Source organism: Fusarium sambucinum, chromosome IV (genome assembly GCF_050947815.1).
Source record: "Fusarium sambucinum isolate potato_lamoka chromosome IV, whole genome shotgun sequence".
NCBI classification, from domain to species: Eukaryota; Fungi; Ascomycota; class Sordariomycetes; order Hypocreales; family Nectriaceae; genus Fusarium; species Fusarium sambucinum.
The window spans coordinates 2,896,223-2,914,375 of record NC_139291.1 but is presented as its reverse complement, the minus strand read 5'-3'; the positions used below and the strand labels follow the sequence as shown (position 1 = coordinate 2,914,375).

The following is an 18,153-nucleotide window of genomic DNA, read 5'->3' as shown; positions in this document are numbered from 1 at the left end:
TTAAACGTCTACTGTACCTGCATTTGCACACTATCATCGACGCCAACCGCTTGGTGTCTCACCTTGATTGCCGCCGGTTTGAGGCGATTCAGAAGCCAGCCACACCCTGGGACAGAGGGTGAATGAAATGGAATGTATAAGATGGCGCGCAAAGAGGTCTACTTTGACCTTTCTGTGGCGATTTACGACATGGCCACGGCTACAATGACGAGCTAATGCAAAGCATTGCATTCTCCATGACAGACCCTTCACAATACTATTGGCTTGACCAAGAACCTCGTGGTGTCTCAGAATGGTGTCACGACCTCTTGTCTACTGCGAAAACATATGCTTTCAGTCGCTTTCCAACCACTGCTGAATTCCATATGCGGGTGGTGTTCGCCGTGTCAGGCAATAAACCGCAAAAGAATTAAAGATGCACTGCAACCCGCGGTTGTCAAAGATGAAACGACCCATCTCTTCTGATAACTTCTTAACTCTTGTTCTCATCCCGTCTCACTGTCTTTGTGCTCCGTGATGGCGTACTCACTGGTTACCTCCTTCATTGGAGAGTCTCTTCTCTCTGGCTTCGAGTGGTTCAACGGAACTGATCTTTCCAATGGATTTGTACGGTAAGATTGTTCAACACAGAGTTCCACTGACTGGTTACTAACAACAAAATAGATATCAGGACCTCCCAGGTGCCTTAAAAAATGGACTATACTCTGTTGATCCCTTCAGTGAAACTGTGCAGCTGAGACCCGATTCTCGTCGCAAGTATGGGTTGGATGAAGGACGGCCAAGCATTCGACTTGAGAGCAAAGAATCTTACCAGTATGGCTTGTTCATTGCAGATTTCCAACACATGCCCATTTCACAATGCGGTACCTGGCCAGCCTGTAAGTTTCGATCAATCCTTTGCTACAGGTTTGAGATATGAACTGACACGAAGGACCCAGTCTGGGCCTACGGACACAGTAATTGGCCCTTGGGTGGCGAGATTGATATTCTTGAGGGTGCCAACCTTGCCTATACTAACATCATGTCTGCGCATACAGCCGAGGGCTGCATTCTTGATCCCGCGGACTCAAATCTCTTCTCCGGCACGCGTCGCAACCTGGATTGTGGTGTTGGTACGGATAACGTTGGATGTGGTTTCAACCCTCCTGAAAGTGACACTTCCTCCTATGGCGATGGCTTCAACGCCGTTGGCGGCGGCGTATATGCTATGGAATGGGACTCAGAATACATCTCGATCTGGCATTTTCCACGAGGAGCAATCCCAGCTGATATCGAGGCCAAGCGACCCGATCCTAGAAAATGGGGTTTGCCACAGAGTCTGTTTGGCGGCGCCAAGTGCAATGTCGATGAATATTTCAGCGACATGAAGCTTGTTCTGAACATTGTGAGCGATAAACCATTTAGTCTTGATAGTGACCTGCTAACTGATTTGACCAGAACTTTTGTGGCGACTACGGCGAAGGCACTTGGGAAAACTCCAAGGTCTGCAAAGCTCTTGCGCCGACTTGTAAGGAGTATGTTGCGAACAACCCTACTGCATTCCGGGAGGCGTACTTCGATGTTAGCTACATAGACGTCTACACACGCCTTGGGGGAGAAATACCACCAGTCATTCCATCGTCTGCTGGTAAGGCATCTACACAAGCCTGGGATGTTATTGTCCCCGGAACGTCCGCCACCAATACCCCAATTTCAGGAAAACCTGCGTTCCCAGGCACAGCTTTCCCCGGCAACAGCACCATCACCACCCGTACCGATCGCAAGGAGAAAGCTACGCAGTCAGAGGAACCAACGACTACTACCACATTGACGTTAACAGGCATCTCGTCAATTATGGTTACTATTCCCGGCTCTGGTATCGACACTCCAACCGTTACGCCTCTTCCCGTCGCTACTGGTGGTAAATCAGTCAACCCTTCCAAGATTGGCGATTATTCGTACCTTGGGTGCTTTGGTTCACAGACCGGTTTCCAGACTTTCGACTTGGCTGATGGTAGTGATGATATGACTGTCGAGAGATGTGTTGGTGCCTGTAATGGATTGACATATATTGGTCTCTTTGAGGGGTAAGTTACTCCATTAACGTATGAGAATAACGATTGACATCCCTGATAGAAACTGTTATTGCGCATCTGTCCTTGATGGTGGCACCCTTGCTGTCAGCAACGAGACCTCATGCAATCGCCCTTGCCCTGGAGACGATAGCCAGTTCTGTGGTGGATTGGTCACTCAGAACACCAGAACTAGGTTCAGACGAACCACTCCTCTGCGCCGGGATACACCTAGCAACTCTCTCCTGACAATATATGCCGATATTTCCGACGTTGAACAACCCGAAGTCCCTCCTGCTATGGGACCCGGTACCAATGGTACTTCCACCGATAACGGCAACAGCCAAGGAGGCTCGGCCGCTGACGAACCAGAGGACCCTACTGCCTCGGATGATAACTCCGGCCAAGGAGATTCTGGCGGTGATGAATCAGAGAACTCCGTTGACTCGGATGATACTACCAGCCTAGAACCCTCAGCTACTGCCGGATTAGAGGATCCCACCGCCTCGGATGACAGCACTAGCCAAGGAGGTTCAGCGGCTGATTCCACTACCACGAATGGCGATGGTTCTCAAGGATACTCGACTACTGATGAACTGAATGATTCTACTGCCTCGAATGACAACACTAATCAAAGAGGCTCAGAGTCTGATGGCTCAGATATTATTGTTGTCTCAAATGACAATATTGACGCATCTCTTGCTGGATCAGCCTCCTCGGAAGGGTCAAGCCCCAAAGGGAACTCAGATCATGAAGACCACACAGGCGACCAAGATGATACGGACAGCGACCGCGACTCTATCCTGTCCAACCCCGCTAGTGTGGTCGTATCTGATGATCAGAATGCTGCTCCTGTTGCGGCTCTTGGCTCCGCATCTGATGGTCTGGTTTTCGGAGCTGCCCAGTCTACCGCTGATTTCAACCAAGAGCCAGTGTTAAGCACGATAACGTACTTTACTGTCATGTCCTCCAACCCTGGGTCACTGGTTCCTCAACAGAGCGTTATCGCCATGTCGTACGAAAAGTGCGATTACTGCGAGACCCCTGAGCTGATCAAGCCGCCGATGGAGACGAAGGTCGTCGAGTGTGACGGTTGTGGCCCCAATGGTGAGGACACCGTTACGTTGACCGTTCCAATCTCTGTTACCGTCACTGTCCCTGGTGCAAGCACAGAACAAGCACAGCAGATTGAGAACGCTGCTGCTGAGGCCGTCACATCGTACGGAGGCAGCCCAGAACAGCCTCCGCGTAACTCCACTATCCCCCCTGTGGTGCCGAATGGAACAGATGGCGATGTAGAAGACGGAGAGTCTCCCGAAGTTACGACTGTTGTGATAACATACTTGACAACTCAGCTCGTCAGATATGGCACCTCCACAGACTCGGTCTCTACTGTGACAAGGACAGCTCGCAGAACAGTTGTTGTCACTATTTCTAACTCTGATGGACAAATGAGTATCCTGCCTGTCCCATCCCCTGGACACTTAAACACACCAGTTACCCTTGCTACACCGACGCCTGGCGCACCTAGTGAGCCGGTTGCTGTATCTGCGGCATCATCTAGAAGAGATGATGTGTTTGTTTACTTTGCCATCGTGGCGATGGCGATTCTGGCCTTAACGTTGTAGACTGGGTCGGTCTGGGGTTTAAAACACTTTGCATAATTCTTCTTTTTCCTCTTCTTTTTATGAGGATTTAATAATGGGAACACAGGATACCTAAAAATATAGAAAGAGCCGGCTGGGGCTTGGTGGGGTTATCTATACCATGTGTGATTGATATTTCTTTTGTCCTTGTTACGATATATTAAGCTTAATACGAGATAATACCACAAGATCATATTTCAGTTGTTTATCTTCTACCCTTAAAGATATACTTTATTAGTTCAGGAAAATGGACAAATTTGCAGATATATGCGCGTATATATAACGAGCCTTTCAAATCTCAACGACAACGGCCCTACTTTTAACCTTGCCCGAGTTTCCTTTCATCTGAGCAGCATTAACCATCAAGCTGCCGTTGTTACTTCCAGGGCCCGACATGATCCACTTCCAGGCCACGGCGTGAACTCCTTGAGCTAGGAAGCGTAAATAATCGAGCCAAGCCTCATTCGGGATAAAATCTAGAATGGGACCACGACGGGGTCGTGACATGATACGCTCGTATGTCTCCTGGAAGTTATCAAAAAAGACAGATTCTTTGCCATAGGCATAATGGACGTGACCAAAGACATGGAGACGAGGCTTCACCCGCCAGACTTCACGGAGGAGGTTGCTGTCGCCCAGGCCAAGATCAAGATGATGTTTCTGACTTGTGTAAGCTGCAAGAATCTGAAGGCGAGAGGGATGTTCTAGTCTAGATCTTACAGGAGGACAGTGTGTGATGAGGATATCAGTTTGAGGCGGCACCTTGCTCAACCAGGGGTGGTTATCAGTAGCATACTGGAAACTAGAAGCATGTATCATTAGCTTCATTCCTTTGACCAGGTAGGCACATACTCACGCAAACTCTTTAGGGCCAATTTCTGGGATATCAGGCACGCCAAAGATGTTGACAGTTCGACCTTTGACTTTTTGAACAGTCAAGCCACTCTCAAGATAAATAAGACCGTCCATGTTAGGCTTTGCGCCTGAGCGCGCATCCTCTTCAGGGCGACTCTTTTGATCGAACCAGCTATCATGGTTACCTGCAACGACAACTTTGACGGGATGAGGCTGTTCCTTGAGCCAGTCGAGCTGCTTTTGAATATTTGATACGGTGCCAGCATCTGTGAGATCGCCTGCATGAATAAGAATATCGCCCCTGGGAATGTCGACTTTGAGATCGTGTGTGTCGGAGATGCAGACAACGTGAATAGTGGGCTTGTCGCGAGGTGGAAGAAAGGGACGACCACGGAGAAGGAGTACAATGTGATAGAATAAGTAGGCGATGTATGTTAGAGGTGATGAGAGAAAGTGGTCGATGAGAGTCATGGGCTCCCATTGATCACGGCGCCGAAGGCCGACATAGGAGAGGAGACCCATGGTATGAGATGAGGCTCAATTCAGTAGAACTAGATTAGATCCAGTGCCTTTCGTTTGGGTGGAGAGCTCTACGGTTGGGCTCTAGCTATAGTGATAACTATAGCTGGATGTGAGAGTGAAATGGAATTGATGGACGGATTGGATGGAGTGAGCAATCATGACGAAAGCAGTGTCTATCCGCTATAAACGGCCCCACAGTGACGCTAACTTGACAGCACCTATCCCGGGCATCATCCATGCGCGCCATAACTACCTTAGTAGGTACCTAGATACCCTTGAGTTAGTAGTTCTTATGTTCTACAATCATGAGATTGGAGAAGATGGTTTATTAGATTTCTAGTTGGAAACAGGTTAGACATGATGGATTAAGAGAGGTAGTTGGTTGGTTTTGTACACTAATATCAATTTGACGAGGTATTCACAGTTCAATTATATGACCCGACCACTTAAAGCACTGGTGACGATTTTAGCATGTGAAAGCCACAGGTATGCTCCAAGCTTGAGTTGTATGGATCCTAAGTAGGCAGATAGGAAGTTGCCAACAATTCTTCCTTTCGAGTTTATGGAAATGTAAACAAAGCTTCATAACATCTGTTACCGCTGACTGGATATGCTATGGACATGGATAATATCTATATTTATACGGATACGGCGTAGAATATCCATCAAAAAGGCCCAAGCACAGACCATGCCGCCCATCAACAAAGTTGAATCTAATGGTGACGTCGCTCCATAACTCCCCCACTAGAGCACTGAAAACTGAAAGCAAAAGCTTCCCTCAGCTGGAGTGTCTCCATGCTTGGAAGAGCTGCAGCTAAAGCTTGTTTCTCCAACATCCATTCTTGTCCACATCGTCATCGACCCAACCTAATTGGATTGCTCAATACATTTATCCCTGTTTTGCTCTTGTCTTGTTCCGGTGTCGATAACATCTTCTATTAACCTCCTCTCCCTCTTCTTCCTCTATTTTGTGGCATCATCTTCCTCTGCTCAATAGCCAAGTAGGGCACCAACTACACCATCTAACTTTGCCAAACATGTCCAACCTTAAGGACCTGTACGGCCAGTCTGGCGACAAGTCTCAGGCCAGTAACTTTGGGTGAGCATCAAACGGCCTCCGAACTCAATCATCATACCTAACGAATGCAGTGTCGACTTTGTTATCCACTACAAGGTCCCTCCATCAGGTAAACCCTTGGTGTTCAAGCTCAACAACCTATATACATTCTAACACGACGGCAGAACGCGCCGAAGCTGAGGCTGGCTTTGTCCAACTCATTCAAGCCCTCACGACCGTTGGTCTAGCCACTGAAGTCCGCCATGGCAACATCGATTCCCTCCTTGTCTTCGTCAAGATTGCCTCCTCCGATCTCTTCGCAAAGCAAGTCTACCGTGCCCGTCTCGGAGACTGGCTCCACGGTGTCCGAGTTTCAGCTCCCCCGAGCGATGTCAACCAAGCCCTGGAGGATGAGCCCGTTGTCGAAGCTGAGCGACTGCGCTTGATCTACCTTATGATCACCAAACCTCGCGACGAAGGCGGCGCCGGAATCACAACCTCCAACTCAAACTGGAAATACGTCGATTCTGTGTTTCCTTTACACAGCCACAACTTCAACAAGCAATGGATCAAGAAATGGAGCAGCAAGTCTACTCTAGAGCAGGCTGACATCGACGAAATTCGGGACAAATTTGGTGAAAGCGTAGCCTTTTACTTCGCTTTCCTTCGATCCTACTTCCGCTTCCTCGTCTTCCCCGCTGGTTTCGGCTTTGTCGCATGGCTTCTGCTGGGTCAATTCTCATTTCTCTATGCCTTGCTTTGCGGTCTCTGGTCCGTTGTCTTCTTCGAGTACTGGAAGAAGAAGGAAATCGACCTGGCCGTACAATGGGGTGTCCGTGGAGTGTCCAGCATTCAGCAGGCACGACCCGAGTTTGAGTGGGATCGTGAAGCCGAAGACCCTGTCACTGGAGAAGCCGTCAAGGTTTACGAACCTATGAAGCGCATCAAGACTCAGTTGCTCCAGATTCCCTTCGCATTAGCTGCCGTTATTGCTTTGGGTGCTCTGATCGTCACCTGCAACTCTCTCGAGGTCTTCATCAACGAAGTCTATACTGGCCCCGGCAAGCAATATCTGGTGAGAATAACGACTATTACTCTTCGCTATCACAGCTAACACATATCCAGGCGTTCTTGCCGACTGTGTTCCTCGTTCTTGGCACCCCAACTATCTCCAGCCTGCTTATGAGTGCTGCAGAGAAGTTAAACTCTTTGGAGAACTATGCTACAGTTGATGGTGTGTAACCAGTTGCATCCTTAACTAAGATTTCTACTGACATTTAAAGCCCACGACGCTGCTCTCATTCAAAAGCAATTTGTCCTTAACTTCATGACCTCTTACATGGCTCTCTTCTTCACAGCCTTTGTCTACATTCCTTTTGGTCACGTTCTGGTCCCGTTCCTCGAGTTCTGGAGAAAGACGGCTCAGGTTGTCACTTTCAGCGACAAGCCACTACCGACACAAAACTTTCAAATCAACCCTGCTCGGATCAGCAACCAAATGTTTTACTTCACCGTCACTGCCCAGATTGTCAACTTCGTCACAGAAGTTGTAGTCCCTTACGTCAAGCGAGAGGCGTTTCAGAAGGCCAAGGAGCTCAAATCCAAACCCAAGATTCAGGATGACCACGAGGAAGAGGCCGAGTTTCTTGAGCGTGTGCGCAAGGAGTGCACACTCGAGGTGTACGATGTCTCGGGAGACTACCGTGAGATGGTTATACAGTTCGGTAAGCTGATGTTAGCAATCTCTTGTGAAACCAAAAATCTAACAGGTGCGTAGGTTACGTTGCCATGTTCTCGGTTGCTTGGCCATTGGCAGCTTGCTGCTATCTTGTCAATAACTGGGTCGAATTGAGATCGGACGCTCTCAAGATTGCCATCAGCAGCCGACGTCCGATTCCTTGGCGAACGGATTCGATCGGTCCCTGGTTGACTGCTCTCAGCTTCCTCTCTTGGCTCGGAAGCATCACCAGCGCTGCTATTGTGTACCTTTGTAGTGGTGCCCGAGGTCATGGTTCTCATGGCACGCCATCCCCCTTGAAAGCTTGGGGCCTGCTTCTGAGTATTCTTCTTGCTGAACACTTCTATTTGGCTGTCCAGCTTGCAGTGCGATATGTTCTCAGCAAGCTCGACAGCCCTGGTGAGCAGAAGGAACGCAAAGAGCGATTCATAATGAAGAGGAAGCTTCTCGAGGAAAATATTGGTCAAGGTGCATCCGAGAAGGCTTCTGTTCCTGGTATCGACCAGAGCGAGAAGATCACCCGTGCGGCTCTGGAAGAGGAGGCCCGTCAAACCTCCATTCGAGGTCACGGAACTCCAGAGGAGATGTGAGTGGACTTGACCCGATTGTGGTTATGCGTGGGAACTAATGCATGATATAGGTTTTGGCAACGTCAACGAGGCATGAACGAAACCATTGATGTTGGACGTAGAATGATTGAGCAGCAGGTACGTTGTCGGCAACACAGGTTTTGTTTGAACGAGCTAATAATCAAAGAAGGTTGCTGTCCAAAAAAATGGACAGAGCAAATCTCCCGTCCCAAGCATGAAGGCTTCCTGAGAAGCTTGGCATAGTTAAAACAAACAAAAGGAGATTTCTATGACTTTGGAAGAAATAAGCGATGGGAATTGGTTGTTGAAAGGGTGGTAATAGCATACAGGCGATAACGGCTTATGATTGGCACGGGTTGCTTTATTCACATACACGGAGTGCCTTTGTTCTGAAATAAAAAGATGTTTCAATACCTTTGCCCTGCCACTCCTGTCCTAGTCATAATAGCAAGATTTTACCCAAAAGAAGGACGAATGTCGAAATATGAAGACATGGGCCAGAGAACGCCACGGCAAGGCAGTGGTGAGAAAGGCTGTAGAAGAGGGGGAAGTTTGGCACGTGTGTCACTATAATAGGGCGAAAGAGGCTGTGCTGTGATATCATGACTGATTGTGGTGATAAGAGTTCCATTGTCTGGGACTCATCATCAAAATCCTTTTGAAATAGACATGAACCATAGACTGTTTCTTTGACTAATGAAATGATATGCTAGTCAACTGTTGGAAACCTTTCCATAGTCTTGACCGAGACATCTTGATGCTTTAGGGTAACCTCAACGCACGTTCTTCAAGATCGAAGCCCGCTAGGATTCTTCTAAACTTTATACATCTCGTTCTAGCTCTACGTTAGGACCTAACTATCCTAGACGCCTGGGACTCAAATGAAGCCCCGAATGACCAGCGCTGTCATGTTGTATTTGGATCTGCAATGTGCGTGATCCGGACTGCCGCCAGGCTACCCCATGATTGTCGTGATCCACATTGTGGTGTTTCTGATGGACCCAGCCTCCACGATAGATATATTTTGTCAATAAAACAAGAAGTAAAGACCGGACAATGTTGTCACGGCTATCTCATCCTTGTATTACTCACTGCAGTTATATGGTGCTCGATGATTCTATGCACCGGTTCGCAAGTCAGGACTAATCTGTCGTAGCCGCCAAAACGCCATAGGTTAGTAGGTAGGTAGTAGCTAAGTACTGTGTACATATGAACAACTTCAGTCATTCACTTCTCACGAATTTCGACCAGAAAGAGTCTTCGGTCAAAACCATATCCCCTGACTAGTCCTTATTTCCCCTGTTTGTCATGCCTGTTACCGAGAACATCGACCGAGGTCTTTAATTAATTGTCCACTTTAAGGAAAGGTGAAGTATAATCTGCTGCACGAGACAATGACTCTTGAAAGGAAGTCCCCCAATCCCGTTGCACATATCCGTCAACGTGGGCAGCGGCAAGTGGAGAACCTCCGCCTTTTTATCACTTTGAAAGGATTCAACCCTTGTTTGCGCTAGTTGGGACCAAGCTACCTACCTATCACTACAAGTTAGCACCTCTTGAACCCAATCTGCTGGAGAACAAACTCATTCGAGAACCCAGATGTTATGAGAACTTCTGGATCTAGAGATTCAGAGATGGCGCCATGGATATCTTAATTCTCACCGGCGTCCGGCTCCCGGTCGGCCAATCGTGTACTACAGGCGCTCACATGCTGCATGGCACCTCGTCAATTATAGGCAACAAAGACCACAGAGAGGGCTAGTTTTGGACCAGGCTAACCCTAGGACTGCTGCACCGCTGTAGATTCCAGCTTTCAGCTCATGTGCTAGTCTAGTGTGCCTTGGTGAGTGCCCGGTTACTTACTGTATTGTACCGTACCGCCAACAAGCCAGGCCCAGGCCATGTCATAGTAAAGATACAAGATCCCCTTGTTGGTCTCTTTCATTTTCTCTTCTTCTTTCATATTCAAGTTAGTCACCAAGAACCTTCGTGGCTTTCTTACCCAATTCTGCTCTGTCGTGTGATGATCCCCCCTCTTCACTTTCACCCCCCAGTTTGAGTCCCTTATTGACTTACACGCCAATACAATTCTCCCTTCAGCAACTACTTCCCACCACCGAACCCTCATTTAAGCGCTCTTCGTTGTGTATCAGTTGCAAACTTGTCGAGTTGACCATGGACGACGTTGTCGACCTAGTTATTGGACCCTTTCGAGATATAGTCGACAAGGGTCGCGAGGCGATAGAAAATGCTGGCGATGATAAGACAATGCTCAAGGCATCACAGAGTCTGACCAAGGAAGGCGATCGTGCGCTCAAGAAAATTGAGCCGCTTTGTCGAAAGCATTTGGACGAGTACGGCTCCAATTTCTTAGATGCTCTCAAAGAAAACGGTAAGTTTCAGGTTTATTTTTCCATGGCTACAAGCTGGTTGCTCGTTGTTGCCATTGCTGGAATATCGTTAACTGAGGTTGCCCACATAGACGAGATTGCTTCTTTTCGAACCGAGTTGAACGATCTGCTATGGGAATTCGATGACTTTATAGAACTAGACGATTTCGACGCTGAAAAGTTCACGGAATTGCAGGCCCTCTCACGAAAAGTCGCTCCCAAGATATACGATATCCTCATGCGCCTCAAGCTCGAGGTTCCGATTGACCATGATAGTCGCTCCATCATGACTCGAATGTCAGGACCACAATCCAGACCTATATCCCCTGACGCCCCTCCGATCCCACCCATATATACTTTTTCAGACTTAACAAAAGATACGCCAAGAAGCGCTTCTTCAGTCGCTTCTGAAAGCCGCTCTAGCAATGGTCCTCCGACAGTAGAGGCAGCCACTGCTGAGCTGCGACGCATGATGCAGTCTCGATCAGGACCCGACGAAGGCCTGTATGCTGAATCTCCAGGAACAGGCCATACACCACAGTCTGCACTTACACCCGTGGAACCACCCCCACGACCTCCATCCGGCAATCCATGGGACTTCAACGTCAAGCCTTCGTCAGTGCCCCGCGACAACCATTTCTCGGATGAATTTTCCTTCGAAAGAAGACAGCCTGTGGCTCCAATCGAGTCACCCATTGAACCAATCTCGCCACCCTTGAGCCCAGATCAAGGCAGCGAGCTGCGTCCGCGCCCACTCAAGACAGTTGTAGACCGATCATCTCAGTACAGCAACGACTCTCAGGCAAGCTCAGGGGCAGAATCGACAACACATGAACGGACATACAGTGTGTTCCCTCGCGGACGTTATTCAAACCACAACTCTATCTTGTCTACACCCATACCCGAAGATGTTGTATCAGAAAGGTCCAGTGCTGGCTACGTGTCGCAGCTCTCTCCTGTACCGAGAACAGTACCTACCCGGTCACATTCGCTTCCTCAATCTCGTCCTGAATCGGTCGAAACCAATCCCGGGTCTGTCTTTGATTCAAGCCGAGTCGATGGGGCGACCACCCCCCTTACAGATAATCGAGAGCCGTCATTTTCAGTCGCCGACGGCAGTCCGACTTTGGGCACCGCAGAAACGCATCGCCTTTCAGTAAAGCATCTTCCAATGAATAATTATCAGGGTATGCTTGAGCCAGTACGGCCTGTCTTGGTTCCGGAAGTAGATAATCTTCCCATTCCTGTGGAAACTGAGGTTGTGACTCCAGAACACCCGCCGAATCCCTTTGCTGTTGACTGCAAGCTCAGCCCACAAAGTTCATTTTACATCCACAAAGGCTTTTGTGACGGTGCAAAGGAGATACTTAACGGCGGGGCTGGTGTCCGGAAAACCGTGAAAGCAGTATGTAACCCCTATTGTCCATCTTGGAGTCCTTATTGACTGATCAATATAGGGATTCGCGTCTGTTGCAACAGTTGCGAAATGTGTTAAGTGCCAATTTGAACTCGACTTTAACGAAATTGACTTGGATGTCAACAAAGCAGGTATGTTAAGACACACGGAAAAATCATGGGTCCGTTCTTATATGCTAACATTCCCTCAAAACGCGGTAACTTCATCAAGAATGGGATTGGATACAGACTGCGCTTCCTTCAAAAGTCGCATTTGCCAACGCGCCGGTCGGACGATGTTATGTACGGTTGTGTTTTTTGTGTGCACCAGGGCAAGACTCTTCATGCGAGCGACGCAACAGTCTTTACCAGCCAGAAGGCCTTGTTCGCACACTTGGCTCGCCATCCTCGGCCTCTTCCGGCTGTGCAAGGTTTCACGTTCATCGAAGGGAGCGAGGTCCCTGCCGGATACAAGAACGACTATGACCTTCATTTCAAGTCGTCTGTCGAACTCCATCCGCATTTCGAGCAAGCTTCCAACACATCCCATCTCCCGACGGCAACCGCCAAAGAAGCGGCTCGACGTATGTACGGCCAACGATTGCTGTATGACAGGACTCCTGCGCACGAACTCGTATTGAACGCTAGAATCGTAGGCCTTTCATGGCCGCCAAAGTACTTGGGCGAGTGGGCAATGGGATTTCATGACGGCATCCAAGCCAGTGTTCCAACCGAGATCTTGAGACTGGATCCGCCGCCACCCGAACAAGTCAAGGTCGATGGAACAAGTCCAGTGCAAGCTACTGCAAAGTGGAAGTTCAACCACAAGGACAAGGCCAAGGGTGACTGGCTCAAGTTTGAGAAAGACGAAATCATTACCAACATCAGCTGTAAGTTTGCCTGAAGGATTCCGTATAACGTGGTATAAAATTCATTGGATCTAACTGTGAATAGGGCCTTATCAAGAATTTTGGTGCTGGTCAGGCACAAATGCCAAGGGCAAGACAGGGATCTTCCCCCAGGCGTTTATTGACGCAGCAACGCTACGCGACTTTGGCAAGTCCGGCTCGGATAGGGCGAGTATCGTGAGTAATGAACGAAACAAGTCCTTGTCTGTTTTGTCTCGGTTCACATATCGCAAGCCAAGCCGCGTTGGAAGGCCCGGAAGCATTGCTGGATCGATCGGCAGCAATGAGATCCCAATACTCCCAACGCCAGTCGGAACAAACGGACACGATTAGGGGAACGTAGAGTTAGTGTTGGAAGTAATGATATATGACGACACTGAATACATCAGTTATGAAGCATGGCGTCAGACGGCGTACGGGGAATATACCCAGAGATACTTTGTGTTCTCTTCTTTTGCTTTGCACTTTCTTTTGTGCGTTTCGTATTTTGTGGAAGTAGTATTATACCATGGCATCCTACTAACGAGCTATGCCTTTGCTGTGTTCCCTTCGTGACGACTACTGTGACTGTATTGCGTGCTGAACAACCTTTAGAACCGAGCAACTGATGAGCTGGGTTCCGAGTCAAGCTGACCGACGCCGCCAAGCGAACACTATTGATGCTTGATGCTTGTACCGACTTGGCGTTCAATATATCATCGCTAAATCTGAGAGTGGTCATTGTCCAGAATTATCTTGATCACTAACGAGGCTGGCCTGATATCGTATCGGAGCCGCTGAGTTCGATGCGATGCGTCTATTTCGATGACTCTTCAAAGCTCGCCAACCATTGAAAGCCAAAGAACGAGGGTCTCGTTAGCGACGTTACCATTCAATACCTAGGTCAAATTGGTCGATTAAGCGCCACGATATCCGCCCTGTTACTCAGCCGCCCGCCAAGAAGGATGTTGATACCCATTTGTGGATCAAAGACAAGCAAAGCAGATGTAACGACATTACAAAGATTACAAAGACCAAATCTGGTGATTTATGTCTTGGATCGGAAATGTTGAATCGGAAGACTTAGATGGCGTTGTTGAAGGGAGCCCAATCTTGAGGCTCTAGAATTAGTTCACACTTGCCATTCCCAGACTAGACGCCCTGCACCTCAAAGATCTCCAGGGGAGCTGCATTCTAACTCCACCAAAAAAAGCAGGTAGGTTTGACGGGCTGTCTACGGCTCTAGATAGGTAGGTAGTGGGCAGCTGAAAAGTTGGCCTCCTAAGTCTTAGGGTATAAAAATAAGTAGCCTATGAACTATAGCCTAAGGAGCATAAAGCGACCTACTAATTTTGTCTCGCATGGCTTCCAGCGGTCAATTTTTCTAATACCCTGAGGACTGTATCTCTGAGTGACATCTGCCATATCCACCAGACCCATAGATAGTTTGTTTCAACTCTAGGGACATTTCGCTAGATCATTTAGACTCGGAAAGAATGAGAAGAAAGGAGAAAAGGACCCATTAAAACACATTAGACGCTAACGTAAATCACCTTCTGCCGCACTCAATACGGAACGTGGCCGTCGTTCTTGGCTTGTTGGTTGGCCGCGAATTGCAACAATAAAGGCCTCTCTCCCTTGTGGTGAAGAAATGCTTGCAAATTTCTCATTTCTTCATCCAGTTTTTGGTCGATCAGTGGAATGAAACAGTGGAAGCCCTGTCGTGCACATCGGTCAATCAATGCCCTTTACAACAAGCTGAATAATGCGCCATGCTGATCATGGGCCTTGCATAAGATCTTCTTCATAGATCGACAAGGTAATTCCGTAGGTAAAGGCTTTGTAAAGAATTATTAAACAATGCGATAGTTGCCGCTGCCACTCGCCGTACCATACTGTACATACATACCTAATTCTTTTCCAATGTTACCCAAGCAGAGCAGTGATAGGTCATGTTAACAGTGCTTTTTACGGAGTCTGAGCACAGAGCAAGGGTCAGTCTCAGTTGGTAGGTGGCCAGCTGGATTTGGATCTGGATTTATACATAGTAACTTTGTACTTAACCTCCGACGACCACGGACCCGACAATGGCGTTTATCTTGACAAGCCTTACCTTGTTCCGATTGGGGCACAAGTGACACCGTGCTTCCAGGTTTTATGGTTTTGTACACGGATTGAGATCAAAGGCTTCGATACTGGAAGAAGCGCCAACAGAGTCCGTCCAGGTTGAGCGGTTATAGCGGAGTATGGATATATTCCGAGACAAAAGACGTTGTACGAGACATATCTTTGAACAGATGATGAACCCGATGTTGTGCAGATGCGATATAAGTCAGGAGCACGAACAATGCCACCTGTAAAACCACTTTAGGGCTGTCAAACAAGATGCATGCATGAAGAAAGATGGGATGAGACGATTCTGAGGAGTGGGTGTTAAGGAGGTCAAGATCTGCAATTCTTGTATGTACGTAGCATTGTGCTGAGTTGTATCGTATAATGTGTCATTGTTCTTGGTCGGAGTGACGGAAAAGACGCATAACATTGCACTCATATGATGAAACGCCAGATCCTGGCTCCTTGGCCATGACAGCGCAACAAGACGACAGAACAGAAATAGCTGGGTCCAACTATCTAGTAGCTACAAGGAAAAACAAACTATCGGTCTGCATGGGTACTTATGAGTTTAGGTCATCAAGATATGATGGAGTAATGCTGTAGATCTGGAGATGTTTATCTTTCTTTGTTCAATGTGATCCCTCTTACGGTTCAGGTGAAGAAGTTACCTACCTTATAATGAGTTGAACCAGTATCAGGTCAAGCACGTGCAAGATAAGGTCGGGCGAGCGTACCCTGAGACCACAGGATCATGACCCACAACACTGGCCTATAGCACGCTAAAGGCTGTGTAGCGTCAGGGGTCAGGCCGGCAGTTTTCAGGTTCTCTCCCGTCGTTCTGGGTCCTGACTTGACTTGAAACACCAAGCGCCCCATCACAACTCATGGAAGATCGACCTAGCGCCAGTCGCATCTCGACTTTAAGCCGCCCTCTCACCAATCAACTTCTCTTCCCTATCAAACCCACATGTCCCAGCAAATCTTGGCTGGGTCTCCGGAAGTATCATGCCTGAGCTGGTGTACCCCTAGATACCATGTCTTCGCTATTCTGGGTCGTGCGTGGTCTTGGTCGCGGTCATGGACCATAAGCCTGAGGAAACACTCTATTCAATGCAACCGGGCTTGTTCTCGGTGTGGGTTTAGCTAAAGAGGCATCCACATATATCTCTGGAGCAAAAAGTTGACTTCCTTTCTTCTTCTTGCTTGCTTGCAAGTTTGTTTTGTTTGTATTATATAGATCTCTTTCCTCCTGTCATACCTTCTTTTTTCGAGCTATTGCTTCTCTGATTCATTCCAACCTTGACGGTTTATTTAAGTTTGATACTTACTCTCATATTTCTTTCTATCTCTGCCTCTCTAGGTATTCTTAATGACGACTCCTTAAAGCTTGTTTCCTAACCTTTCAGTTCTTTATCTTACTTTCCCAACGATCTCCTTTCTCTTTCACTCTCACTTTCACTCACTCTCACAAAATGTATATCAACTGGGCTGGACTCTTTACCCGAGGGTCGACATTCGTCAGTTCAGTTCGACCCGAAGCTCGCAGCGTTTCGACATATACCGAAAAGGCTGTTTCCACTATCCAAGCAATGAACGATGAATTCTACAACTCTGCTACCGGTACATGGGACAATGCCTGGTGGTCCAGCGCCAACGTATGTTTACGAGCCTCTCAAAGCAAAGTAGACACATGAAACTAATAATGAATTTTCAGGTGGTCACCACTCTCGCTGATTTCGTAACTCTGGAACTCGAAGAGGCCAACAAGCTAAACATTGGCGGAATTCTCGCTACAACATACACAAACGCTCAAAAGACAACCGTTCACACCATGAAGACAATGACAGACGGTGTCGTCACCTCCGCCTACTGTCTAGACTCAGACTCTGGCTGTATGATGAAGCGTTCTTTTCTCGGAAAACGTGGCTTTGATAACTTCCTCAACGAGTTCTACGACGACGAAGGATGGTGGGCTCTGGCATGGATCAGAGCGTCCGACGCTACTGGAGACCAGCAGTACCTCGAAGCTGCCATCGACATCTTTAACGACATGCAGACCGGCACTGGAACGAAATGTGGCGGCATTCGGTGGAAGAAGGAAGGCGAAGAAGGTTCAGGCTACGTGAATGCCATCGCCAACGAACTTTACCTGATGACGGCTGCTTCTCTGGCACGACGCGTCCCCAACAACGGCACATACCTTGAGATCGCCAAGAAGCAATGGAACTGGTTCCAGGATAGTGGCATGATTAACAAGGACGGACTGATCAACGACGGACTTAACGACGACTGTAAGAACAACGGTCTGCAAACCTGGTCTTACAATCAGGGTGTTGTCTTGGGCGGTCTTGTCGAGCTTGCTCTCGCAACAGGCGATGATAACTACACAAAAAAGGCCCACAAGATTGCACACGCAGCTATCGAGCACCTCTCCAACTCTGACGGCATCCTGATCGAGACGGACGATTGTGAGCACAAGGATGGCCACTGTGGCGCTGATGGACAACAGTTCAAGGGTATCTTTATCAGAAACTTGCGATACCTGCACACTGTCTCACCCAAAGCACTTTACCGTCGGTTCATCACCAAAAACGCCATCTCGATATGGAGGAACAGCCGCAGCGAAGATAACTTGTTGGGAGTCGCTTGGGCCGGACCATATGTCCGCGCCACTGGTCCCTCGCACAGCAGTGCTTTGGATGCCATTGTGGCAGCTATTGCTGTTTCTTAGATGATTTACTGGATTTTCAAAAGGGGAAAAGAGTCAACAATGACCAGGCGTCTTGGATGGGTAAAAAAAAAGGAACCATGGATTGGTTTTTAATAGCGAGTTTTTTTTTTGGTGATTTTTCTTTTCTGGAATTAGATGGACACGGCTTACGAGCAAACATTAGACGGGACAGGGTC

General features: G+C 48.1%; 5 protein-coding genes across 5 annotated transcripts; 4 read left to right on the top strand and 1 right to left on the bottom strand.

Annotated features, from left to right (window-relative positions):
* Positions 1-516: 516 nt before the first annotated feature.
* FSST1_000978 (Pex12 amino terminal region-domain-containing protein) lies at positions 517-3,679 on the top strand (the record flags this gene model as incomplete). The annotated part of the gene is made up of 5 exons (XM_083236461.1): positions 517-611; positions 664-878; positions 939-1,384; positions 1,438-2,066; positions 2,116-3,679. 5 exons carry the CDS (start codon positions 517-519, stop codon positions 3,677-3,679), a joined length of 2,949 nt encoding a protein of 982 aa, XP_083091160.1.
* A 309-nt stretch (positions 3,680-3,988) lies between these two features.
* On the bottom strand, positions 3,989-5,074 carry FSST1_000977 (Metallo-dependent phosphatase-like protein; the record flags this gene model as incomplete). Its single annotated transcript, XM_083236450.1, has 2 exons — positions 3,989-4,499; positions 4,554-5,074. 2 exons carry the CDS (start codon positions 5,072-5,074, stop codon positions 3,989-3,991), a joined length of 1,032 nt encoding a protein of 343 aa, XP_083091159.1.
* Positions 5,075-6,111: 1,037 nt separating this feature from the next.
* On the top strand, positions 6,112-8,688 carry FSST1_000976 (calcium-activated chloride channel-domain-containing protein; the record flags this gene model as incomplete). The annotated part of the gene is made up of 8 exons (XM_083236439.1): positions 6,112-6,173; positions 6,224-6,261; positions 6,317-7,206; positions 7,257-7,365; positions 7,415-7,855; positions 7,909-8,455; positions 8,510-8,576; positions 8,626-8,688. The coding sequence occupies 8 exons, from the start codon at positions 6,112-6,114 to the stop codon at positions 8,686-8,688; spliced, it is 2,217 nt and encodes a 738-aa protein (XP_083091158.1).
* A 1,946-nt stretch (positions 8,689-10,634) lies between these two features.
* Positions 10,635-13,485, top strand: FSST1_000975 (uncharacterized protein; the record flags this gene model as incomplete). Its single annotated transcript, XM_083236428.1, has 4 exons — positions 10,635-12,254; positions 12,307-12,462; positions 12,576-13,134; positions 13,199-13,485. The coding sequence occupies 4 exons, from the start codon at positions 10,635-10,637 to the stop codon at positions 13,483-13,485; spliced, it is 2,622 nt and encodes an 873-aa protein (XP_083091157.1).
* A 3,233-nt stretch (positions 13,486-16,718) lies between these two features.
* On the top strand, positions 16,719-17,977 carry FSST1_000974 (glycoside hydrolase; the record flags this gene model as incomplete). The annotated part of the gene is made up of 2 exons (XM_083236417.1): positions 16,719-16,901; positions 16,961-17,977. 2 exons carry the CDS (start codon positions 16,719-16,721, stop codon positions 17,975-17,977), a joined length of 1,200 nt encoding a protein of 399 aa, XP_083091156.1.
* Between the last annotated feature and the right edge of the window lie 176 nt (positions 17,978-18,153).